At 34.2% G+C, this 27,284-nt stretch overlaps 1 protein-coding gene across 24 annotated transcripts in view; it reads right to left on the reverse strand.

Moving 5' to 3' along the window:
• CCDC91 (coiled-coil domain containing 91) overlaps nt 1-27,284 on the reverse strand; it is a 364,937-nt gene that overhangs the window by 137,290 nt on the left and 200,363 nt on the right. For 22 of the 24 annotated variants that reach the window (XM_040488536.1, XM_040488535.1, XM_040488534.1 and 19 more), the window contains one exon: nt 5,662-5,769. The exons of the other annotated variants lie outside the window; for them this stretch is intronic. In XM_040488536.1, the coding sequence (XP_040344470.1) occupies nt 5,662-5,769 (108 nt within the window). The remainder of the gene's footprint in view (nt 1-5,661; nt 5,770-27,284) is intronic. 24 annotated transcript variants of the gene reach the window in all.

A 27,284-nucleotide genomic window follows, 5' to 3' on the forward strand; every position in this document is an offset into this window, starting at 1 on the left:
TTGGGTAACATTCCATATATACATCTGTTAATAGCACTTAAGAGATTTTAAATAGTAAATTGTACATATCCTTCACAGAAATTTGGATTTTACAAGTGCTGACAGAAAGGAACTAAGAAAATTTATGAGTGTTACAATTCAAAAGTATAAATAATATTTAAAATTTACATCTATGCACATATACATCCCTCCACCCCCAATCACACACACACACACACACACACACACATGCACACATCAAAATGTTTGCTTACCTAATAAAGGTTAACCTCCACTCATTACTTCCTCCTTCTTGGGTACTCTGGTCTATCCATTTTTTCTTTTTAAATCTTTAGTCTTACTAACTTGGCTCTTGCCCATAAGAGCAAGTTTAAATGGGTTCAACTTCTAGGCCAAAATAGAAGGAGGATAAAATTTCCCCTTCATAGCTCCTTCTACCTACAGTGTGCTGTCTTATTTTAATGATCTAATAAGCTTTTAAAGACTTACCTTCTGTTTCTATTTTTTCATCTTCTTTTTTACTCATATGATTATCTACTTCGATCCTCCACCATTCCACTGAAACTATTCTTGTTAATGACACTTTCTTGTTGTCATATCCAGCAGTCATTTGTAAATCCATACCTTACTTACTTATTTTACATCATTTGAAAATGTTAACCACTCACTCTTTTGTAAAATGCTCTCTTCCTGTGACTTAGGTATACTAGGCATTTGGTTTCTTCCTTTTTCTCTTGCCAGTTTACAGTTTCCTTCATGAGCTCTCTTAGCCTATCTATTATTTATTGAGGTCCTTCAGGACCCTAGATGGAATTTATTTTCTCATTCTATATATCCTCTGGTCTCATCCACAGCCATACTTTCAATGACCTTCTATATACTTCTGACTTCCAAATTAATTCAAAACCAGATTTCTCATAGTTCTAGACTCTGTATTCAACTCTGTTATGCACTCTGATCTTGTATATTCCACAGGCACTATAAACTCAACATGTCTAAAACACAAAATTTTCAACCCTAACCATGCTCCAGGTCTTAAGTTTCCTATTTCACTGCACTGCCAAAACCAAAAATCTGGTCATCATCCACAAAAATATATTTATGTATATAAATACATATTTATGTATATAAAATGTGTGTGTTGGTGTGTGTGTAAATATATCCTTTATCAATCAACATTTACTTCCTCTTTTTTATTCCCACATATTCTCTGGTTTCTGTTCCCTTAATATGACTCAAAACCATCAAAATCTCTCTTTCCCACGCACCCACCTTACTTTGGGCCACCACCATTCTTACTTGAATAACTGTAATGGCTGTTTAAGAAGCTGTTATGTGCTTCTCACACTGTCTTTCATCAATTCATTTTTATAAACTTTAGCCAGAGTAATTATGACTAAAATGTAAATCCAAACAAATGTCATGTCTCTAGTAATGTCTTAAGGACCCAATTTCCTGTCAGACAAGGTCCTTTATTATCCTTTCTATTGCATAAAATAATCTTTCATTTGGCAGTCTTAAATAGCCTCACCCACCCTTGCCAAGCATTTATATTATAATCTCTCATTTAAAGGATTGTGAATACGTTATTCCATCTACCTCTCTCATGCTAAGTTCTCAGTTCTGACCTCACTTAGACCCATGAACCCTGAGAGAACTCATCATTAGTCCAATAAGTCTTCCCTTAACCTATATGAAGGAACTACATACCCTTTAATATAACATAATTATTTATTCTATCATAGCTTACCATAGTTTTACAATAATGTCATGTTTCCACCTGCTTAATAAAAGGGCTGGGTCTTGCTCATATTATATTCATATAATCCAGCAGAATGCCAGTCATAAAAAAGGCCCTCATTAAATAAGGAAGAGAGAGAAGGACAAAAAGTTGGTCTAGCATTCAAATACTAGATGAGGCCCCAAGACAAATGTATAAAAATTTAAAGACCACTTTTTTAAATCAAACACAAGATAAAACATGAACTACAAATAAGTAGCCTTTCTACTACAGACTGGAAATTAGAAAACGTGAGTCATAACCTTGGTTCTGGGAGGAGCCATACAAATGATCTTGACCAAGAATAGCAAAGATGATAATAATTCAGCCAATACCAGCTGAACACCTAGAATGTGCCAAGTTCTATTCTAAGCACTATGGAGGTCTGATGTCATATAATACTCATAGCAATACTATGAGGTAGGAATTACTTGTATATACATTTTACAGGTAAGAAAAATGAGGCACAGAGAGGCTAAGGACATTCCATAGTACACAATTAAGTGACAAAGTCAAGCAGTCAGATTTCTGAGCATCTGCTTGCAACTACTCTGAATATACTTGCTTTTCCCTTAAATTCTCAATTTGAAAAAAAAAAACAATAAAAAAGGGAAAGGTATGCATGTGTACACACACACACACACACACACACACACACACACACACACAGGCTAAATTAAATTATTCCTAAGGAACCATCCAGCTATTATTTTTGTTAAATTAAATTTATTAATTTCAAATTTCAAATGGCATCTAATGAAATATGATTAGAAAAACAAGTGTGGGATCACCATTTATATTTTATGTGATTTGGCCTACTAATCATATCCCCTTTTAGTGTTTGGTTTTTAAATGGCATTTCATCACACTGTATATCATACTCTAAATATCCTGAGGTAGTCTTAGCCTGTTTTTCACCAAATGTTTCCAAATCGTCGATGAACATGGGATATCCTTCCGCTTACTTAGGTTATTTTTAATTTCTTTCAGCCTGTTTTGTAGTTTTCAGCAGACAAGTCTTTCACCTCCTTTACTCCGAGGTATTTTATTCTTTAATGTGCTATTGTAAACTGAATTGCTTTCTTAATTTCTTTTTTGAAATATTCATCAAGAATGTATAGAAATACAACTGATTTTTGTGTGTTAATCTTTTAACTTGCAACTTTGCTGAATTCATTTATTAGCTCTGTTATTGGCTATTTTTTTTTAATTTTTTTTTTCAACGTTTATTTATTTTTGGGACAGAGAGAGACAGAGCATGAACGGGGGAGGGGCAGAGAGAGAGGGAGACACAGAATCGGAAACAGGCTCCAGGCTCTGAGCCATCAGCCCAGAGCGTGACGCGGGGCTCGAACTCACGGACCGCGAGATCGTGACCTGGCTGAAGTCGGACGCTTAACGACTGCGCCACCCAGGCGCCCCTGTTATTGGCTATTTTTGATAAGGCATTGTAAGAAAAAGACAAAGTCAGCAATGAATTCACAAGAAGAAGACAATTCATAAGAATCGAATTACAGGTAACAAAAAAAAGTTCAGAAATTTGAGGACTTGCAGGAATAACTATCTTCCCAACGTCAACTTACAAAAGAAACAACTGAGAAACTCTCTGAGCAACAAAAGGCCAACTACATTCAATCTTACAGCAAGTACTGAATCAAGTATATGTTAGCTACACCCACTCTTAAGGATGCAATGGATTAAAATGTCTCCAAGCACAGACCTAATAAGCCTATTACTGTTACTGTTCTCTATATACTTTCATTTGGAACAAATGGTCTGGAGAAAGAGACCCCTGGAATTTCTTAAACCCATGCTTGATAAACAAAGTTATCTTTAATCAGAAAAAGAGAGAGACATAGAAACATGGGCAACCATAGGGGTAAAATCATATAAACAAATTAAATGTAGGAAGTAGTTCTCTAAAATAACTGTGGGTTTACCTTTCACAAATGGAACTGATTGTAATCAAACAGATAAGGAGCCAAAAGAACCATTATTCTGAACTGCCACAATCTGCCATCTAAAGTAACCCATGTCTCCCAATTTTCTACAGTCAAAAAGCAGGCTAAGAAATGGCATACTCACCAATACTCATATTAGATATTGCCAACAAAGATATTGAAGAATTTAAAACCTACAAGACCATGAAGAACAATGGACTAGAAACTCTGTCCCTAAAGCCTAAACAGAATCATGGTCAATCAAAGAGCAATCCTATCCCCATAACACACGTTATTTAATCTGTCCGTTGAGATTTTAGAATTGCTACATACTAATGACAGGTGTTCATCTGATTCTTCATCCTTCCTACTGAGAGTGTTTACAGTAAATACCTTTATCTTGCTACTATATACTAAATATGTTGAAGGTAAACAACATGTATTTTAGTTTCTAGTTCTTTAGATCAAAAGGGACTATATATCTGGACCTGATAATGTAGACACTATGGTACATCATTCCCTACCTATCATCCAAAGATCCTGGACTTTTGAGCTTGAGGCCATAGCTGGGAAAGAACTTTCAGATTTTCTCCCAAGGAGACAGGGTAAGCAAATTTGCCAGTAAGATGGAAACTGGGAATATTTGGCAACCATAAGAGCCAACTGTGGCATAATTAATGCTGTTTACCAAGTATTTCCTGTTCCCTCCCTTTCATATTCATAGTAGGATCTCACTACCTGACCTCATTATGATGAAGTAAAGCATTACTGATATAAATTGAGAGTGGAAGCGTCATTTCCAGTCCAGAATATTTAATTACTGGTAGGATATTTGGGCTTCTATTCATTCTGCAATGTTAAAAGGTATTGTTCCACATAGGAACTACACTAGGGTGAAGACAAAATGGGACTAGGGCCCAAGACATTGTAGCTGTATCTGTAGCATGAGTAAGATATAAGTCTTTGCTGTCTGAAGCCAGAGAGACAGGGCATAACCTGCCCTGCCCTGGCTAATACATGATTTATGCTATTTCACAGTTCTGTGACCTTAACTCTTCTCCATAATTTTTCTGTCCATTCACAAAGTCATACACTTCATAGTTCTGGTGACCTAGTATTTCAACACCCAAAAGAGTATAGTTGTTATATTAAATTTATAAAATTCCCTATGTATTTCTTCTTCCAAGCCATTTATTAAAATGACACTGAAAAATATTTAATAGAATTGACCCTAATCTTGGTAATAGGGTAGCATATTTATGTCTCCATTTAAATTCTACACCTAACTTTGTTTTCCAAATTCTCAGTATGCTTTCTCATGATATAAAAGAGTTCCTTTAAACAAAGCTGGTTTTATTTTCACCTACCAAGTTTTACGTTATTTACAAGTGTTTCTGGGAATTTCTTGAATATATTATTTACACTATAACACCTCCATAAATGCTCAACTGATTGTTCAATGTAATCATGTCTTTATGTCTTCTAAGACATTAAATCAAGAAAAGAAACAAATTTAATGGAAAAATTAAAATAGAAACCAATGTCTATATGCAATGAAAGGTAACTTAAACATAAATAAGTACTTTCAAAAATGCAAATATTATTTATAAATCTCATAGCACTAAAAATCGTTTCACATGCCATAAATACGTACACAGTCATCTCTCTGCCTCTGTTATTTGATGAATAATACTATAACTCAGAAATTAACATAAGAATCATTAATTTGGTGGAAAGCCACATATTTTAGGCCTTTAGCTCTATTTTTAGTCTTTCATAAAATTCCCAAACTTTAACATTGAGTTTACATAAGCATAGTTTTTTTCCTCCAAAATACACCAAGGAAAGTAAATGGCACGAAACTGAATAAACAGTTATAGAGCTCTCAGGGGAGGAGAGTCAGAAAAGTATAAATATATAATGGATGTGCAATTTTATTACCTGAGTATTTAACAACTCTTCACACTTGTGTGCTTGTTTCTCAATTGCAGAAATGTACTGTTTTTCAATAGCTTCTACTTGTTGCTTAACTGAAGACTGCAGTAGTGCCTAAAAACAAGCAAAAAAGTCATTTGGATCTCAGACAAAACTTGGAGTCTACTGTTGGCATGGGAATTTTTTTTTGACAGTTGTACATATCTGAAATACAACACTCTTCTGCATTACAAAATACACATTTGTGAATATTGAACACATTCATATATAACCTACTTTAAGCTTTCAGTTTTAAGTTTTCCTATTGCCAACACTACAGTTTTTTGGCTCCGATGTTACTTCCACACACCTTCTCCTTAAAAAAGGCCAAGTCATAGAAGATGATAAAGAGGGTGAGCAGTTCTGTTAAATATAAATTCAGTTCGGTGAAGACCACACAGGATGAGGAGTGTATGAAAGCTGCTGAAAAAAAAAAAAAAAAAGAAAAAGAAAAAGAAAAAAAAAAACAGACATATTTCACTGGCTGACAAAACTCCACATCCTCTCGGCACACTGTAATATCCCATGGGCCAAGCATGATCTTCAAGACCACAAGTCAAGTGAAAGCAGATGGAAACTCTGAGCAATTTCATACATAAAAGAACTGCCCCCCAGGAAGTTCACGCCCCTAATATAAAAAGGTAGAAGTCAAAGTGTGGAAGTCAGAATCTCAAGGCAGTATTCATAAGGAGTAATAAAACTTGGGAGACTGGACAAACTTAAGTGGGTAGTGTAAATGCTGGAACCTCAGTCAGCTAAATATAAAGACGTTAACACTATCTTAAGGGAAGCCAAATCAGCATTTGAAGATGTTCCACCCACTCACTTCCTTATTGGAAATGCTTAATACATTATTATCTTTTTTCTTTCCTTTTTATGAAAGCATTATATGTTATACTTAACATGTTCCCAATATTATATTACATGCTATTTATAAATTCTAAATCATTCTAAAATATGTATTCAACCATATACATAAGAATTCTTTAGCAAATATTCTATTTTTGAAGGTCTCTCTGGATAATAAACTACTCATAATCGAAATAGTAAGTTGAAACAGACACATGTCTTATAGAAAACAGACCTTTGGCACATTCACCAAGAAAAGAAAAATAAGCCAAATCTCTTCAATAATCTCTGTTTTGAAAATAGATTTACTTGGTTGGAAACAACATGCATTAAAGAGCTAAATAAATAAATATGCATGTATTTTTAAAAACTTACACAAAAATATTTTTTAAACCTCAGGATAAGTCTCAAATTTTCAGACAATTAACTTTCTTTGGCAAATGTTAAACTGTCTGATGATGCTACCACTCCTATAATTCAATAGTTGTCACTCTGAAGCTGCATAATTACTAGCAAATTAGTAAAGGAAAATAAAGCTCTGACTGAGGTTTAACCAAAATTTAAAGAAGTGCTTTACCGAACTGCTTTAGCCCTTCATTTATTCATTATACATCCTCTAAAGATTTCATAATGATTAATTTATATAAGGCCACAAAATTTAACCACTTAAACTGTGATTCGATAATGTAAAATTATAATTTACCTTTGGTAAAATATAATATAGCGTTGGACTTCAGGAAATTTAAAGAACAGTATAGTCATAAACAATTCTCTTGAGTATATTCATGACATCTTTCATAGATAGAAAAATGCCATTCTTTTCTGGGAATTTGGATATGACAGACTGTTTTGCTTAATAGAAAAAACTGTTTTCACTTTCTTATTTGCCATGGTTTCAAATAATCTCACAGTTTAACCAATTTTAGCAGATTTCATAGATTATATAGATCTTTAGTAGATTCCTCCTTTGGAGGAACAGGTAAGTTAGTGAAACAAAACATTTTCTCACCATTATTAAGAAACACAATTAAACAGTATTTTTTTCTAGTAATTTATTTCTATACCATATGCTCATTTTAATCCAAACTTCAAGGAGGCAAGTACTTACTATAGGACAATGAGTCAAATAAGAGCCAAAGCTATGTTTATGGAACATGGCGAAAAGCTATGCAGAAGTAACCAGCCTTTTATATAGTTCAAACCTCTCATCTTAGCCCCATTCAGTTACTTAAATCCACCCATCTGCAGAAGGGACATGAAGGAAGATACTAGGAATACAAGGATTTAAAAACAAGTCTCTCCTCACTGAGTGCAGTCTATTGTTGAAGAGAAACATTCTCTAGATAACCACACACCACAGGAATATGCAAGGTATGTATTAAAGAAAAGATGCCCGAAGCCTGCCTGTAAGGTTCACTGTTATATGCCAAGAATATTAAATAGATAAGAATAGTTGGAGTTAAGAGTGGAGGCAGGAAGGTAGCAAACTAAGCAGGTGCCAGATATAAGAAAACCTTGTATGTTATAACAAGAGAGTTTTAAAATTTGGTCTAATACTACTCAACACTGTATTATCGGTGCCACAGTCCAAACAAAACAGGTAATTTCCAAAAACTTGACTTACAACTACAATATTAATCATTATGGACACGCTGAAAACACAAACTGACACTAACCACCTGCTTTTACAGTGTGATCCATCATTATATAACTGGATAGTTATGTTCCAATGTAATATACGATAGTAATTGCCTTTATTATTTTGTGTAAGTATAAAAATGAACATTAATCTTAACATTTCCCTGCAATGCATTTTTTTCCTCCGTAGTTTTGTCTATAAATATCAAAGATACAAGGAACAACATTATAAAGAGGTGTCTGAAAGAATTATTTCCTTTATAAGCTATTTTAAACTACTCTCAACAAAGATACAGCATGAAGACTCATGGTATGTAGAGGAGAAAAACAAAGATGTATCCACATATTCTGTAATGAAAAAAATGTTATTAAAGGCAGGGCAAGTTTTATTAGTTTTCAACATATTTAGGTTTTAGCCTCAGTTCTATCAGGGATGGCCTGTGTCATCCTAGGGGATTTAATTCATTGAGTTTAAGGAAAACCAATAACCATACCTCTTTGAAAAGAATTTCAAATATGTGAACAAGAGTGTAGGTTCCTTTAGTGCAGGAATTATAATTTGCTATTAATCATACACAGCGCACACATGTAAAAGGTATCTGGTGAATGATGATCCTTGTACTAAGATGAATATTTTTTATACAAATCATATTACGGACAATACCAATATTCACTGGAAAGTTCACTAAGCTTCAAACTGTAACTACGAAGTTCATTTACCAAATTCGTTGCTAAGCACATTCAATCCCTACCAAGTATTTCAATTTTTAAGTTATTATTTTTGACTAGAAATGTCCATCCTTTCTACTCCATAGGACAAATTCTGAATAAATAAAATGAAGTGTGTGAAGGACCGCAAAGTTCTTGGAAGGAAAAGTATGTTATAAATTCTACAATTATTAGACTCATAGAAAATAAATATATTAAGTCAAAAACCACTCTACTCCAACCAATACCATAAGCAGTAGATACATATTTTTAATGGAATTGAATATATGCTGGAATTTAAAGGAGAAGTATAGCCAAAATATACTACTACAACCCAAACTACAGTCTACTGTCTCAACAAATCCAGTTTTTCTTCTCCCCTGAAATAGTCCAATTCTTACAGATCTGATCCGGGCTGATCAAATTAAATGACTTGTCCAGATTTGCAAAGCAGATGTGTCTAAAGAACCAGATGGTCTCCAAAACATTAATATCATGTTGGTATTTAGGATATAACCTCAAAAGAACACGCTGTAGCTAATTTTAGGCAACAGTAATTACATGATTTTAAAAGCCACCCCCAAATTTTCTGTATCAATCCTCTAAGTCATACTTTGCAAATGAAGAAAGGTATAAAGTTACAGAGCAAGCTGGAAGTAAAGGATAGAATAAATAGACTGACTAAAATTTAAGCCCTAGAAGAACATCTTTTGTTCAATTCACTCACATACCTACCCAATATATCTGCAGTAGTACCTCACCCACAGAAGACATTAGACAAATATGTGTTGGATGAACTGAAGAAATAAATCATGATTTTGGCATGTCCAAGCCTGATTGTTTGCCTCTTTATAGACGAACTATTAGAACTTTGATGTTAATGATGTCTGTAATTATATTCTTAGTTCAGCTTTTTGACTACAGTAGTACGAAATAATTGTTGCAAAGGGTCATTTGAAGTCAAGCACAATTTCACCTTTCTTGAAAAAACATAAGTTTTCTTTTCAAAAATATATTTCAGATATTTTCCAGTTTTTAACTAAAAATACAATAAGCAAAACTAAAAGATATCTGCAAAATGAGTACATTAAACTCTTAAGGGATACTTTCATGTTTTTTTTCTTTTTAAACAAACTATTACTTTAAATTTTGCAAGGCCATTAAACTATTAGCATATCTTATAATATTATCTCAGCTTTTCAAACATATTGCAAGCAAGTTTGTTATTGAAAAGGAGAGCCTCCTTGACTGAGATACATTTGGAAAAATGATGAATCTCAGTCATTTTACCAACCAATTCAGCCACCTTTTTTCCATGGGCTCTACCTCATTATTTCACAGATAAAGAAACAGGCACTGAGGTTAAGAAACATGCCCAAAATCATATAAAATGACTCCACGGAACAAGGAATTGAATTCAGATCCACCCACTTTGTTCCTGGTTTGTCTTAGCTGTTCTAACCAGATGAAACAGATTTCTCTTCACCAACTAAGCACTTACTCTATTTTTACAGCCCCTTCATCATTTATTTAATCTTCATTTACTCAACTAATATTTATTGAACATATACTTTATTCTAGGTGCTGCTCTAGGTACTGGGGATACAGAGTGAACAAAACAGACATGAGCTTGACTCTCCTGAACTTACATTATTGGCAACGGGATAGAGAGAGCGGGGAAGACAAGGAAGATTGGACGTTAGACAGTAAACCATTTCTGATGTTACAGGCTATGAAGAAAAAGACAGGATTTAAAAAAATACTGCAGGGGCGCCTGGGTGGCTCAGTCGTTTAAGCGGCCGACTTCGGCTCAGGTCATGATCTCGCGGTCCGTGAGTTCGAGCCCCGCGTCGGGCTCTGTGCTGACAGCTCAGAGCCTGGAGCCTGTTTCAGATTCTGTGTCTCCCTCTCTCTGACCCTCCCCCGTTCATGCTCTGTCTCTCTCTGTCTCAAAAATAAACGTTAAAAAAATTTTTTTTAAAAAAATACTGGAAAAGACAATTTTTAAAAAGGATAGTCAAGAAAGATCTCTGTGGAGAGGCACAAATAGAGTTGAGATATCACAAGTGAACAGAAGTTCAGCCATATAAAATGTCTGGGGGAAGAACATTTCCATCAAAGGAAAAAATGCAAAGTCCAAGGGTAGAAATAAGGCTGATGAGTTCAAGAACTAGAAAAAAGGCCAATGTGGATCATATGAACCAGAGAATTCCATCAGATGCTATAGCTACACCAGACTTCTTTTTATCCTTAACCAGGTCAAATTTCTTACCAGAAGGACTGTGGTCTTGTTGACCCTGTGCCTGAAAAGTGAATCAGAGATCAGAAAAGTAGGTAGAAGACCAGAACTATGGAGAACCATCAAAAGGCATTTTAATTCTATTCTAATTGCAATGAGAAGAGAAACCCTTAAAGGATTTAAACAAGGAAGCATCTATAAACCATTTTTTAAAATATCTTTGAACAAAGCAAAGCAAAGTAGCAAAAGCACTCAAATGCTATTAAAACTTTCTCCACCAATGGACAATTTGTGAAAGAATAAAAATCCATAGCACTGATCTTTGTGGGCAGCTCAGATACAATAATATTAGGAACTTATAATTAATGTACCATGCCTAAAACATTTTTTATTTAGTATAAATAAGAGTCATGCAATTTTCCTCTCTGGTAATGAGGAGTTAATCCTAATAAGAACAAGCTGAGTGTTTTTCATACTCTCACAAAAAAGTGCCATAGATATTTTACAAGTATATCTGGCAAGTAATACGTGAACTTCATCTGGACACTCCATTAGCATGCAGTTCATTTACAATACTTAACTTTCTCCATTTTATAAATAGATTGGCAACAAAGACTATAAATTAAGACAAGAGTGTCCAAATGATGGCAGCTGACTAAATTTGGCTCCAAATGTTGAGCCTGGTTTCCAACTTGTCTTAGTGTTCAATGACTCTTGACTAATCAAAAATATCTCTTGCCAATTTCGGGGCCTAAGACATCAATCTATAGCTTTCATGACCTGTAGTGTGGAGGTTTGATGTATCACAAATCAAACATACTATATATATATATATGGCCTCTGGTGAGTGAGCTAGTAATCCAGTTGAGATATATACATATGGATGTGTTAGAAGAGAACATCAGGCTATCTCTGAAAACAATATTTAGATATTTTAGAAAATTTTGTTGGGATAATGTGATTATTTAATCACAAATAATGTGATTAAAACCTATTATTGAGAGGTGATTTAAAAGTGCAACGGAAGAAGGATTAGGAAGTATAACTCTCTATAGAAAAGACTTCGGTATGGACTTAAGGCTTTCATTTACTCAAAACTGGATGCAAATTCAGGCTTAAGTTCATGATCTCCTGCTACCCTGGCTGGCAGAAGTTAGGTCCTGTAAATTCAACATTCTCTTGGGGAGAATGAAGGTGCATCTTTTCTTGAAAGTATGTCTGAGGAGTGATAGTGATGAATTTGGTCATAGTTCTTTTTAAAAAACAGGACAAACCCTACTACCTAAAATTATGGGAAAAAATGGATTAAAAAACAAAAGATTTCTCTTTCCCTTTTCCTTCATTTAAAAAAGGAAAATTAACAAGGTCATGTTGAGGCTACAAAAAATGTATCCTGCTACAGATTTCAAGTATTTGGAATTGCAGTGATCCTCAGGTTTTTCTATGTATTTGAATTGCATACAATAGTACTATATAATTCAAAAAGAAAAATGTTAAATTATGGGTGTAGATCTAAACATGGAAATTCAATATAGTCTAGCCATGTTATAAAGTGCTTTGGACGCTGTGAAAGCCAAAGAAAATCTTCAGGACAGAGGGAATCATTCCTGTTGGCCTTGTTGTTAAGGGATTCTAGTAACATAAGAGTTGTTACCTCAAACACCACAAAAGTCTCCCAGTGAAAATTTCTTTTGTGCCATGGACAACACATTAAAATTAAGAAGTTTCTAAAATTAAGTAGTACAGCACAGAGCCTCTGCATGTCTGCCTCCAGATACTTTAAACTTCTGAAAAGCTGCCATATGGATATGCCTCACCCTCAGATGCCACAATATTGTTCCTTGTGACTTGAGTAAGAGCTACAGTTGAAGGAAGGAAGGAAGGAAGGAAGGAAGGAAGGAAGGAAGGAAGGAAGGAAGGAAGAAAAAGAAAGAAAGAAAAGAAAGAGACGGAGGGAGGAAGGATGGGAGGGAGGGAGGGAGGGAAGGAAAAGAAAAAAGAATTGTGACTAAAACAACAGAGCACCTGGTTGCAGCAAAAACTATGCGTCTCATTTTCTGAAATATCAGAGACCATGGGAAAAAAGAAACCTATCTCAATGTCAGAAATATTTGGCTTAAATACACATGCATTAATGTTCCAAGGAGGCAGTATAACTGGTTTAATAGAGCCCTGCATCACACTTTGAATGACCTGGCTTTTATATAAAATTTCCTCTGCTTATGTGTTTGATAAAAGTACTATGCTTCTCTACGTAAGATTTTTTTACCTTTAATAAAGGGGGAGAATAATAGAGTTTCCTCTCTGCCAATGACAAAGGAGTTCTGTGAAATTATGAATGCTAATTTAATTCTTTATGTTGATACTTCGATATAGGATTATTCTAACCATTTGCTGGTATCTGAGAACTAAATTCCTTACTTTTCATGATAACTGATGCTAGGTAAATACAAGTGAGGATCAACATTTTTTTTTCATTTACTAGATTTAAGATCATTAAAGTGAAACATTTTCCTCCAAATTAATCGAGATTCATCATTCATTAAATATAGACCTCAAAGATTAGAAAAGAATGTTTTCCCACTGTAAAGCCATCAACATGGAGAGAGATTAGAGTTTTCATTAAAACCAATTTTATTAGAGGACTTATTAACGAAGATTAAATTTTCCTTTATGCTTTTTTTTCCATCATAAAGAGAATAATGTTGATGACAAGGTAAAATACTTTCACTGGGTTCTTTTTCTACAGAAGTGAAAATATGTGAGGTGATATGTAAAAGATTTAAAATCAACCAGACTGGGCACCAAACAATCAGAAATCCATCCCCGGTAATGGAGCACATACCAAACCTCCTGCAATGCCAAGCTCCAGCTTGATTGTATGCTGTAAGAGAGAAGCCCCAGAGGAAGGAACAAAATCATTAAAGTGGTTCAGAAGAATTATTAATATACTAACTGGTATGGAAGTATTTCACCATTAGAAAATGGCACAAAGTGGTGCTTGCTAGATGAACATTGGCCTACATTAGGTTGTTACCATGGATTAATTACTAAAAACATTTGGTTACATGAATATATTGCTAAAGCAAGAAAAGAGAATAATCCTTGAACTTGATGCTTCCATATCTTTCAAATTTTATACTGCATATGCGTACATATGTTACCTTGTCAAAAAAAAATAACTTTGAAAATAATAGGGTAAATCCTATGGTCTGATAATTTATCCTTGGTATAAAATCTATATTCTCATATATAAAGTATCCCCGAAGCGGATGATTAACAAGAACTTAAATATAAAATCAAAACCAGCCTTCTATTATGATATTGGGTAGCACACTAATTACAAACGTCACAGACATCTTAAGATGCTACTGTCCCAAATGTCACTGGCTATTACATCTCTGCTTTCCTTCCTCAGAGTCTCTGTCTTATCATTCAAAGAATATAGGTAATCAGTCCTCTCTTGTATCCTTTCAAACAGGCAAAAGATTTAAAAAATTAAAAATAGCTTTTTGTGAGAGATCCTCATTTGGATTTAAAAAATTGAATAAGAAAAACTTTCATCAGTTTACTTTTCTGCCTCTAAGAACTATGATATGCAGTCTTTCACTAACTGGAATATTGGTGACCAAAAAAGAAAAGAAAAGAAAAGAAAAAGAATAAAAATTAATAAAAGTAAATCTGTAACACACACATCAATTTTTCCCCTAACACTTTTTAGGCACTAACACTGAAAATGCCTGAATCCAGATAGACCTTGCTGACAATTCAGGTCATTGGAATAAGGAGAGAATGAGAACTACATAACTGATATATTACACTGACTAGAATAGTTACAGAAATTATATTCTGTAAAGAATATAATCACTCTTCCAGCATTATTACTAGATGTAGAAACCGATTTAATAAGCTTAGATAAAAGGAAAATTTGGAAAAAAACTTTCAGTCCCATGAGAATAGGTCAAACTTCATTCAGGTCAATATGGAGAGACAGTATTATTATGAATGGAAGATACTTATGATAGAGTAGCTTGATAATATTTTTGATATTTTTTATTATTATGATAATAATATATTTTTATGATAATAGGCAAAAATCTTATAATGAATCAACAACATCTGGGTGTGCAGGACTCATATTGATAAAATTTTCAAATGTGATCAACATTAGTTACATACATTAACCTGATGTGATATAATTGAACCCACAGCATTCAAAATGCATTTTAGAAGGTAAGCCAATAATAACCAATGGGGAAAAGGCAGGTCTTACATGTCTTAAGAAACAACTAACTACATAAATCCCACAAATTTACATTTTTTTAATCTTTGGAGGTATTTTTCAATATCTGCTTTGAAGCAGAAATTTGAAATTTATATCCTCAATACAGTATGAAGTATTCTACCCTTTATTCCTGTGACTCTCAGGCTGATATACCACTCATAATATAAAAAAGCAAGCTTTAAATCTATATTAGAACAAGTTCTCTTGCAAGATTTCCAACGCCTTTTGGTTTTGGCATGGCTGGAAAAACCACAAGAATAGCCTTGCATGCAAAATTCTGGCTTAGCCCAAGAAACTCAGAGGCACACAGAGCTATTCTCAACTACCAAACTTTCTCAATCCTCTGCTGAGGTTAAGTTTGGTGGGAGGGATAAGAATGGACAAGCCAAGTCGTTAGTTCCAAACCAATCACTAGTATCTAGCATGCTGTTAGGCCAAAGTCTATTGGCAACAGCAAACATCCGTATTTGTCCAGGAAAAATCTGATCATACGATAAAAGCTGGAATTTATGAGAATCCTTGTTCGATCAAATAACTGAAACTATAAATTTATTTCATACCTTTGGGTTAACAAAATAATGGAATTTAAAAAAAGATATAGAACAGGTCTCACACATCCTAAATATTTATTTCTCCCTTCTTTGCACAAAAAGCTAGCAATCTTTAATCAAGGGAAAATATCAAAAGAAGAGAAAACAAAGTTGTTTCCCCCTCCTTGGAGCAGAACTTTATACAATACAAGTAATTCTACACCCTGGGAAAAACTAGTCTCCTAAATGTAATATGCTCTCCCTTATAAAACAGTACAAACAACTTAAGAGTTCAAATAAAACACTAGCAAGTAGATGCTTTGAAAAATGGAATACAGCAGGCATGTGATACTTCAGCCTGGCATTTAACATATGGTACACTGCTAAAACTCAAAGCAATCCCTACCAAAAGGTATTTCAGGCATACTCAACCTTTACAGAAAATGGAAAGGACTGACACTTTCAATAAAACCAAGGTTGGTTAACATGGGAAATGAATATATCAAGAATTTTAATCAAGATAATTTCAGAAAAACTTAAGTTTATGTAGAAATGTTGCAGCATCTGCTATGAATAGCAGAAAATTCATGTGCCTAATATATAAAAATTCTGGCATATCTGATTCAATACTCATATTTGAACGTAACAAGAAGAAAAAACAAATACATGAGAAATTCTCTTCATGAGATGTTCTAAGACTAGAAAGAATCTACTCATTCTTATTTTCTCATTAAAGTAGTCAAAATGGTATTTACAAGCACTATTAATGTGTCAAGCACTCTTTGGGTTTTAGCATCTGGTTTGTAATACACAGAATTAAAGATCAATACACCAATCACGCTTCCGAAGTAGAGACTAAAAGAAGAATGGGTGTGTGTGTGTGTGTGTGTGTGTGTGTGTGTGTCTGTGTGTCTGTGTGTAAATATCTAGTTTAATAGAAATATCTTGAGATGTGTAGATATCTATAAGGATATCTGTAAGGATAAGTTTTGTATATATACTTTGGCTGAAACATGTGTACACAAAACACCAGCATGAGAAAAGAAAGCTTCAGATTTTGAGAAGACTGTATACAAAACTCTTTAAGAAGAATGCGATGACCAGGAACTATGTATCACCAAAAAATGGACACAGAAAATGTTTAGATTAGGCACAAGAGGGCCAAGAAACATAGAGTACATCTTAAATCAGTATAGTTATAATTTATTTGGTGTGTGCATATAAATCCTAAACCAAACTACATTTTCTTCTTTGTCTTTTTCAGGCTATTCCTTTTTTTTTTTTTTTTTTTTAAGTTTAGTTATTTATTTTGAGAGGGTGGGGGAAGAGGCAGAGAGAAAGGGAGAGAGAGAATCCTAAACAGACTCCATGCTGTAAGTGAAGAGCCCAATGCAGGGCTCGATCTCACGAACCATGAGATCAGGACCTGAGCTGAAACCAAGAGTTGGATGCGTGACCAACTGAGCCACCTAAATGCCCCCTTTTTAGGCTATTCTTTTTTTTTAAGTTTATTTATTTATTTTGAGAGAGAGACAGAGACAGGCTCTGTGCTGTCAGCACAGAGCCTGATGTGGGCTTGAACTCATGAACTGTGAGATCATGACCTGAGCCAAAGTCAAGAGCCAGACGCTCAACCAACTGAGCCATCCAGGTGCCCCTCAGGCTATTCTATACACCATTTTTTGCTAATCTGTCAACTAGGTCAAAATTCAATAAGTTTCAATGCTTCTCTTATCTGCTATGATTTGAAAAATATCCAAGTTCCTTACATTTAAACAATAAAAACAGAGTATAATTTAATTTAAAAAATACACAAATTGTGACAGAACCAAGAAAATAACTTGTAAATGTAAATTCAGGATGAAATAAAAAACTCTGTATAGAAAAAATTCACAAGGGAAAACTCCTTTTCTAACTGTTCTACCTTAAAACAAACACCACACACACACACACACACACACACACACACACACACACACACAAGGAAGGGGGGAGGAGCCTGTTGTCATTGTCTCTATACAGTAGTAAAACAAAACTGTTAACCAAGAAATATGTTCATATCTTATTTGTGTCAAATTGGAAGTTTTAATGAATAAGACTCAAAGTAAGATAAAATAAAAGCAATATGCTGAATTTAATTTCTTGAGCACTTTCCACTCACTGTAACAGCCATGTTAGCAATAGTTCCAGCTTTGAACTTTAACACACTGAGTCAACTACTACTTCCTTTGGAAAATTCTTCCCAAAAGTTATTTAGGATAAAAAGAAAAGTCATTTTAAGAATGTGTCAGCATCTAAAATAGCTTTAGCTCGGGGCGCCTGGGTGGCGCAGTCGTTAAGCGTCTGACTTCAGCCAGGTCACGATCTCGCGGTCCGTAGTTCGAGCCCCGCGTCACGCTCTGGGCTGATGGCTCAGAGCCTGGAGCCTGTTTCCGATTCTGTGTCTCCCTCTCTCTCTGCCCCTCCCCCGTTCATGCTCTGTCTCTCTCTGTCCCAAAAATAAATAAACGTTGAAAAAAAAATAAATAAAATAAAATAAAATAAAATAAAATAGCTTTAGCTCAAGTGCTTATATCCAGTGCATTAACTGAATAGATATATATTGAGATACTTCTAAAGAGATAAAAAAGAAACAAACACATCTGTGTAAGAGGTGGAGAAAGTGAGATAATTTCTCTTTTAAAAAATAAGACATCATGGGGCGCCTGGGTGGCTCAGTGGGTTGAGCGTCCGACTTCGGCTCGGGTCATGATCTCACGGTCCGTGAGTTCCAGCCCCGCGTCGGGCTCTGTGCTGATGGCTCAGAGCCTGGAGCCTGTTTCAGATTCTGTGTCTCCCTCTCTCTTTGACCCACCCCCATTCATGCTCTGTCTCTCTCTCTCTCAAAAAAAATAAATAAACGTTAAAAAAAAATTTAAAAAAAAATAAGACATCTTATTCCTTAAGTTACAGAATTAAATCTATTTTAGCAAATATACCTGTATTTTTTCCATATATTTGGTAGTCCCTCTAACTTTGGACTACCTTTGGAAGTCCCTCTTCCTTACTATGATCACTAATCCCACATTGGCAAAACCAAGACATAAGTTTAAAAAAATTAATGTAGGGGCGCCTGGGTGGCGCAGTCGGTTAAGCGTCCGACTTCAGCCAGGTCACGATCTCGTGGTCCGGGAGTTCGAGCCCCGCGTCAGGCTCTGGGCTGATGGCTCGGAGCCTGGAGCCTGTTTCCGATTCTGTGTCTCCCTCTCTCTCTGCCCCTCGCCCGTTCATGCTCTGTCTCTCTCTGTCCCAAAAATAAATAAACGTTGAAAAAAAAATTAATGTAGAATAAATCCGAGTTTTTTGGTTATAGCTAAAACTTTTGCTACCTTTTTAATTTTCAAAATCAAAGAGTAGTCCATCCTAAAGTCACTTAAACTCTGTTAGAGTATCTCTCATCTTTATTCTACAGAAGAATTTCCCAGTGATTTCAATGGGAAACACACACATATACACAACCTTGGCAGGTTCAGTATTAGATGACAAAAATGGGGAAAACACGGAAACAGGTTGAAATAGAATAGTTTGACAGGCAAATAAATATGAAGGGATAAGACAATGAATAACTTGCCCCTGAGAGGGTAGCAGAATGACTTTTAGAACTTTAAGAAAATATAGATACTAGGATCCTATCAACATCAAATTAGAATTTCCAGAGAGGAAATCTGCCTTGGCATATGCATTTCAAAAAAGCATCACAAGTAATTTATTATGTGCCGAAAAAAAGGTGAGAACCAATGGATTAAGAAATCCTGACAGTGACAACTGTTAAGGACAACTTAAACAAAAAGTGCTCACAGTAATACAGCTGCTTGTTATCTTCAAAAAAATTAAGATAGTCTACATCTTGGATAGTAATCCTTGATAGAGAAAACTACAGACATGAAAGAACTGTGAAGTCTGAGCCAGTGTGTACCATGAAGAATGACAATTTCAAGACAAAAGCACAATTAAACAAGTAAAGGAAAATTCTTATGTAAACAATCTTTGATGTGGCATGCTCCTATGGAAAGCCTTCCAAGATCTACATTTACTTTACTGCTGTTAACTATCAGAATAAAAGATTTTAAAAATCATGACATAAAAGAAAAAGTAAAGAAAATTAAGTAAACATTATGGGAAAAGTTGGCATATATAGCACATTAGCTTAATTTTAGCTTTGTTTTCTGCTGTACTTTAACAGAATTTCACATGTCCCTTTCATCAATCTGGAGCAAGTTATTTACTTTCTAAATGAACAAAAGAACGCTGGCTTTTTAACAGGAGCCCAGGAATATGAAGGGCTGGTCCACAATCTCTTGCCCTTAAAGTGGATATTTCTAAAAAGAAAATTGAAAGAAGATTTCACATTGTGTCATTTTGAAAAGTAAACTAATAATCAGCTGTAAGATAATAATAATGCATTGAAATTGCTATGCTAAAAAGCTGGGAAAACAGTGATATATGTAATAACTAATATTTATTAACAGCATTATTATCAGCCAAGCAATATACACTGTCTTACTGGATCATCCCAATACTCCTATGAATAGGTTCTATGGTTTATTCCCTCATTTATATTCATGAGGAAACTAGAATTCATATGTAAGGAACTTCCCAAGGTCACATTGTTATGAAGTACCAGAGCTGGGGCTTTGATCAAGTTTGTCTGATTTTAAAATAATCAGTTATCTCTACCAACAGAAGTACGTGGCTGTCTTAAAGTAGAAATTTTTGTAGAAATGCAATCCTCTTTGGGGAATTCATAGAATAAAAACATATAAATTATTACATATCATTATTAAAGTTAGAAAAAGATAAGAATATGAGTGTGCAATACACAATAGTACAAAATAGGTTTGGATCTCAAAGTTGTTTATGTAATTGGATTGTAGATATTCTTCACCCAGTTCCTGTAATGGATGGTTTGAAGTTGTATGAATAAGGATTTACTAAAAGAACTGAATTCCAATTTGATATGGTCAGCTAATCCACTGAATACACGTATATACCTTGCTTTATTGTGCTTCATCTTATTTCACTTCAGATACTGCATTTTTATAAATTGAAGGTTTGTGGCAACCCTGCATCAAGCAAGTATACCAGCGCCATTTTCCCAACAGCATTTGCTCACTTCATGTCTTTCTCTCCTATTTTGGTAATTCTCATATTTCAAACTTTTTCATTATTATTATATTTAAACTGCTGCAGTCTCATGATAAAACTTTAACAGATAAGGAGTGACTCCTTATGGATGAGCACAGAAAAGTGGTTTCTTGAGATGGAATCTACTCTTGGTGAAATGCTGTCAAAATTGTTGAAATGACAAGAAAGGATTTAGAATATTAGGTCAACTTAGCTGATTAAGCAGTGGCAGGGCTTGAGAGGACTACCTTCAATTTTGAAACAAGTTCTATTATGGGTAAAATGCTATCAAACACCATCACATGTTACAGAGAAACCATTCATAAAAGGAAGAGTCAGTTGATGTGGCAAACTTCACTGCTGTTTTATTTTAAGAAATTGCCACAGCCTTCCAACTTTCAGCAACCACCACCCTGATCAGTCAGCAGCCATGAATATCAAGGTAAGACCTTCCACCAGCAAAAGGAAATTATGGCTAGGTGCGCCTGGGTGGCTCAGTCTGTTAAGCACCCTACTCTTGGTTTCGGCTTAGGTTGTGATCTCACAGCTTCGTGAGTTCAGGCCTCATGTCAGGTTCTGTGCTGACAGTGGGAGCCTGTTTAGGATTCTCCTGTCTCCCTCCCTCTCTCTGCCCCTCCTCCACTTGCGCTGTCTCTGTCTCTCTCAAAATAAATACGTAAACTTAAAAGAAAAGAAATTACAGCTAGCTGAAATCTCAAATGATGGTAAGCATTTTTTAGAAATAAAGTATTTTTTAATTGAGGTATGTATATTTTCTTGACACAACGCTATTGCACACATGACAGACTACAGCATGGTGTACACATAACTTTTATATGCAATAGGAAAATGAAAAATTCATTTGAATCATTTTATTACAATATTCACTTTATTGTGCTGGTCTGGAATCAAATCCACAGTACCTCCAAGGTATGTCTACACGAGGCTAATTAAAGGTAAAACAGAATTTTCAATTCGTTGTGAAAAGTTTAAATTATAATGTAGCTTATTTCTGTTTTAAAATCACAAACTGTTGGTCACATCATTTGGGAGCTTTAAAAAGTGCTATTTCATTTGAATGGTCTTAGGCACACAAAGTCTGCTAACCAAATGAATTGGAAATTAAGGTTTTTTTTTCTTTTATTTGATTACCAATGTAAAAGTACAACTCATATTTAAATTATTAAGCTTTAAATTAATATTTGAATCCATGGTAATTTGCTGAAACAAAACCCAGAAACATTCTAAAATCCCTAAGAGGCAGAGTATTAGAATTTAATCACATAAAAAAGGTATCACATTTTAGAAAAGCATTAGAACAAGAAATCAGCAATGATCCAAGGGTCGAGGTACTCATATATGACAAGACGATGTAAACAAATCTTTAACTCTTATTAATACAGTGAGAAATACAAAAAAATGCCATGACGCCCAACTATTCACTGATCCTAAGATAATAATTTTTAAATGAAGAACATATATAATAAGTAACCACTATTTTAATATGGATGAAAAGATATAAGAGGGGGTGGGGTGGGACTTCTGGAATGATGATATTAGGAGTTCAGAGAAACCTCTACCCCAGATAGGTATCTTTTAAGCAAAAACAATCATTCAAAGTCTCTGGAGATTTATCAAAGGGCTTACAATAAATTGAGCAATACTTATTCAATGAAGTTTATAGAAACCTGGTAGGAACAGAGGGGAAACTATGATACTAAACTCTAGGGACTTCGTGCATCCACCCACAGCTGAGCCCTGCAGAACTGTTTCAGCAGGCTCAGCAGCTGAGTGACAGTTCCCATCATCCCCAATCTATTAGTGTAAAAGACTATTCCTGGTAGTCTTGGCAGCTGGTGAACATTAATAGATCCTATTTTCCACAGCTCCATGCTGCAGAAGACTTATATCACATAAATAGGCAGCTGGTAAAAAATGCAATCCTCCTTTCCTCCACAGCTCTGACTGCAGGACAGCTGCTCAGTTGAGCTCAGAAGTCAAATGCCAGTTCCCATCTCTCCTACATTGCTGAAGCAAGAGAACTATTACAGAGATATTTAACAGCTATAAACACTGGACTATCCCATCCTTGTGAACTCCATGTCATAGAAGATATCTACTGAGTAACAGTGGCAACCATGTAGCAGAATAGTACTTACCCTCCTTCCCTCATACACAGCTCCAGCTGTGAAAGGGATCTGGGTGAGGAAACCAATAAAGAGCAAATTAAGTATCCTACTCTTCCAGGGCCTATGCATTGTCTATAGGTTCTATGACAGGTTACAGCGAGGCTCTGGCACACAAACCATTTCTGCCAAAAGGAATGATCTATAACTAGTCTATAACTGGATCAGTGGATACTCTAGGGCACTGTCAGAACCATACAGCAATCAACTAGAAATTAGCAGAAACTAACAGCAAGATACGATAAAATAGAGACAAGTCAGAATCACAAAACGGAAATCAGGAAAGAAATAGTTAAAGAGACCATGGCTTTAAAACAGTCATTTCTGGTAGTCAGAATAAGTATGTGAATGTCCATTTTGCTCTGTCTAGCAAACAGAAGTTGCACAATTCAAAAGAAACAGACTTCACTAAATGATCAAACAAAAACACAAAGTTTCCTGAGGATTGGAAAACACAAAATTGCTACTACAATTCATATACAATGTCTAGTTTTCAGTAAAAAATTACTAGACATGGAAAGAAGTATGAAACTGCATCACATATACAGGAAAAACAGTAGTCAGTAAAAACTACCTTTAATGTGGCCCAGATATTAGACTGGACCAGAAAATGACTTCAAAGCACCAATTATAAAAATGTTTAAAGAACTAAAGGATACCATGCTTAAACAATTAAATAACATCTCATAAAATACACAGTATCAACAAAGAGGGAAATTATACAAGAGAAACAAAAGGAAATTCTGGAGAAGAAAAGTGAAACAAAAATGAAAAACTTCACAGAGGTTTTAAACAGTAGGTTTGAACTGAGAGAAGACATAATCAGTAAATCTGAAGAAATATCAATAAAGACCATGGAATCTAAACTACAGCACTTAAATAATACAGAAAAATGAATAAAGCCTCAGAAAAATGTGAGACACTATTAAGTGAATCAACACATATACAATGAAAGTAACACAAAGAAAGAAGAGAATAAAAAATACTTAAAGAAATAATAGCTAAAAACTTCCCACAGTGATGAAATACAATATACACATATAAGAAGCTCAGTGACTTCCATGTAGGAAAAACTAAAAGCGATACATACCCAGACATATTATAGTCAAAATGTTGAAAGACAAAAACAATTCTGAGAACAGTAGAAGAATGATTCATCATATACAAGATAACCACAAAAAAACTAACAGCTTACTTCTCATCAGAAACAATGAAAGAGAGAAGGGAATGGGATGACATTTTCAAAGTGCTGAAACTAAAGAAAAAGTCTGTCTCACAAGAAATATATATCGAACAAAAGAAAACAAAAAACAAGCTTTCAAAGATAGAAAATTATCTTTAAAGATTGAAAATGAAACTAAAGCTCTTTCAAGATAAATTCTTTGTTAGCAGACACAAGTTACAGTAAATAGTAACAGAAGTACATTTAGGCTAAAACAAGTAAAATCAGAAAATGACTCAATCGACATGAAGAAACAAAACATGCCAGTAAAGTTAATCATGTGGGTAGTTTTAAAAGACAAAATAATTGAATATTTCTTCTCTGCTCTTCTCTTAATTGATTTAAAAAGCAATTACATTTTGAGGTGCTGGGGTGGCTCAGTCGGTTAAGTGGCCGACTTCAGCTCAGGTCATGATCTCATGGTTTGTGAGTCTGAGCCCCAGAGTGGGCTCTCTGCTGTCAGCACAGAGCCTACTTCTGATCCTCTGTCTTCCTCTTTCTCTGCCCCTCCCCCACTTGCACATTCTCGCTCTCTCAAAAATAAATAAACATTTCAAAAATATTCAATAAAAAAAGCAACTACATTTTTTAAAACTACATAATTGTATCTGTACAAAAGACAGTTTAGATTCAAAGATACACACTGGTTGAAAGTAAAAGGATGGGAAAAGATATACCATGCAAATAAAAACTATAACAGACCTGGAGAGAATATAATAAGGTCAAGAAGAAAATAGACTTTAGGAGAAAAAAAAAAATCATACCAGAGATAAAAACAAACATCTTACAATACTAAAAGGGTCAATACTTAAGGAAGATATAACAATAAAGAAGACATATGCAGTTAACAAAATACCCCCAAAATACATGAAACCAAACCGACACAATAACAAAGAATTCAAGAATAATGGATACCTTGATACACTCACTGTCAATAAAGGATAGAAAAATTAAGCATATTACTAACAGCAGACAGAAGAGTTAAACAACACTATGAACCAACTGTATACATGTGGAGACATCTACACAACACTCCACCCAAATAAAATAATTAAAAAGAATTTTCCAACCACAATGAAATTAAATTAGAATTTAATAACCACCAGAAATTTGGGGAATCTGTGTGTGTGTGTGTGTGTGTGTGTGTGTGTGTGTGTGTAAATTACACAATACTTTTCTAAGAAACAATATGTTAAAGAAGAAATCACAATAAGGATTATAACTTTTTCTACACGAACTAAAATGAAAATACAATGTAACAAACTTATGGGATGAAACAAACTAGAATCAAGAGGAAATATAATTCCTAAATATAATGCCTATATAAAGAAATATAATATAAATGCCTTTTTTAAAAAAGAAAAAGATTAATTACATAAGTCTGAAAAAAGATATTATCTCAATAATCTACTTATCCATTTTAACGAACTAGAAAAATAACAACTAAAGCCAAAGTAAGAAGTCATGCAAAATAAAGGCTAGAGTGAAAATTAGTAAATTAGAGAATAGAAAATGGGAGAAAAATTAAAAAAAATTAATTATTTGCAAACACAAACAGAATGAAAAACCTTTAGATAAATTGACCAAATGAAGAAGAAAGACTCAAATTACAAAATCAGAAATGAAAGAGGAGATATCAGTACTTACCTTACAGAAATAAAAGCATTATAAGAACACACTATAAACAACTACATGCTAAAAATTAGACTGCTAAGATAAAAGAGGTAAATTTCTAGAAAGATAAAATTACCAAACTCAGAAGGAAAACAGAAAATCTGAAGAGATCAATAGCAAGAGAATGAATTTGTTAAAAAAAAAAACAATAACAAAAACAAACACAAAAAACAGGGGCTCTTGGGTGGTTCAATCCATTGAACGTCTGAATCTTTATATCGGCTCAGGTCATGATCTCACAGTTCATGGGATCGAGATCCATGTTAGCCTCTGTGCTGACAGTGTGGAGCCTGCTTGGAATTCTCTTCTCCCTCTCTGTCTGCCCACCCCCCACAACACACACACACACACACACACACACACACACACACTCACCCACACAGAAAAGTCTGCTACCACCAGGTTGTGTGAGTGAATCCTACAAAATTCTTAACAAAAAAATTAATACTGATCTGTTACAAATGCTTCCAAAAAGTTAAAAAAAAAAAAAGAGAACAAATCCTAACTCATTCTGAGTAAAGTATTACACTGATAGCAAAACCTAATAGACACCAAACTACAAACCAATATCCCTTGTGAATGAAGATATGAAATATTCAACAAAATATTAATAGATTAATGCAACACATAAAAAACATATATATACCAAGGCCAAGTGAGACTATCTCAGGAATGCAAGACTGATTTTTTTTAATATTTATTTTTTTATTTTATTTTTTAATTTTATTTTTATTGTTTTATTTTTTTATTTTATTTTTATTTTTATTTATTTATTATATTTTATTTTATAAAGACCACCTATTGAAAACTCACTTAAAACATCATATTTAATGGCTAATAACTAAATGTTGTCCCCCTAATATCAGGAAAATGACAAGGATGTATGTGCTTGCAGGTCTTCTTCAAATGGTATTGGACATCTATCCAGGACAATTAGGCAGGAAAAAGAAACAAAAGGCACCCAGACTGGAAAAAGTGCAGGTGGCATGATCTTATATATAGAAAATCCTAAGAAATCTATTAAAAATTATTGGAACTAATGAACTTATGTATTAGAACAAATACACAAAATCAATCCTATTATTATATGGTAGTA

The sequence above is a fragment of the Herpailurus yagouaroundi genome, unplaced genomic scaffold (assembly GCF_014898765.1).
Source record: "Herpailurus yagouaroundi ecotype Mexico unplaced genomic scaffold, PumYag 166, whole genome shotgun sequence".
Lineage (NCBI taxonomy): Eukaryota > Metazoa > Chordata > Mammalia > Carnivora > Felidae > Herpailurus > Herpailurus yagouaroundi.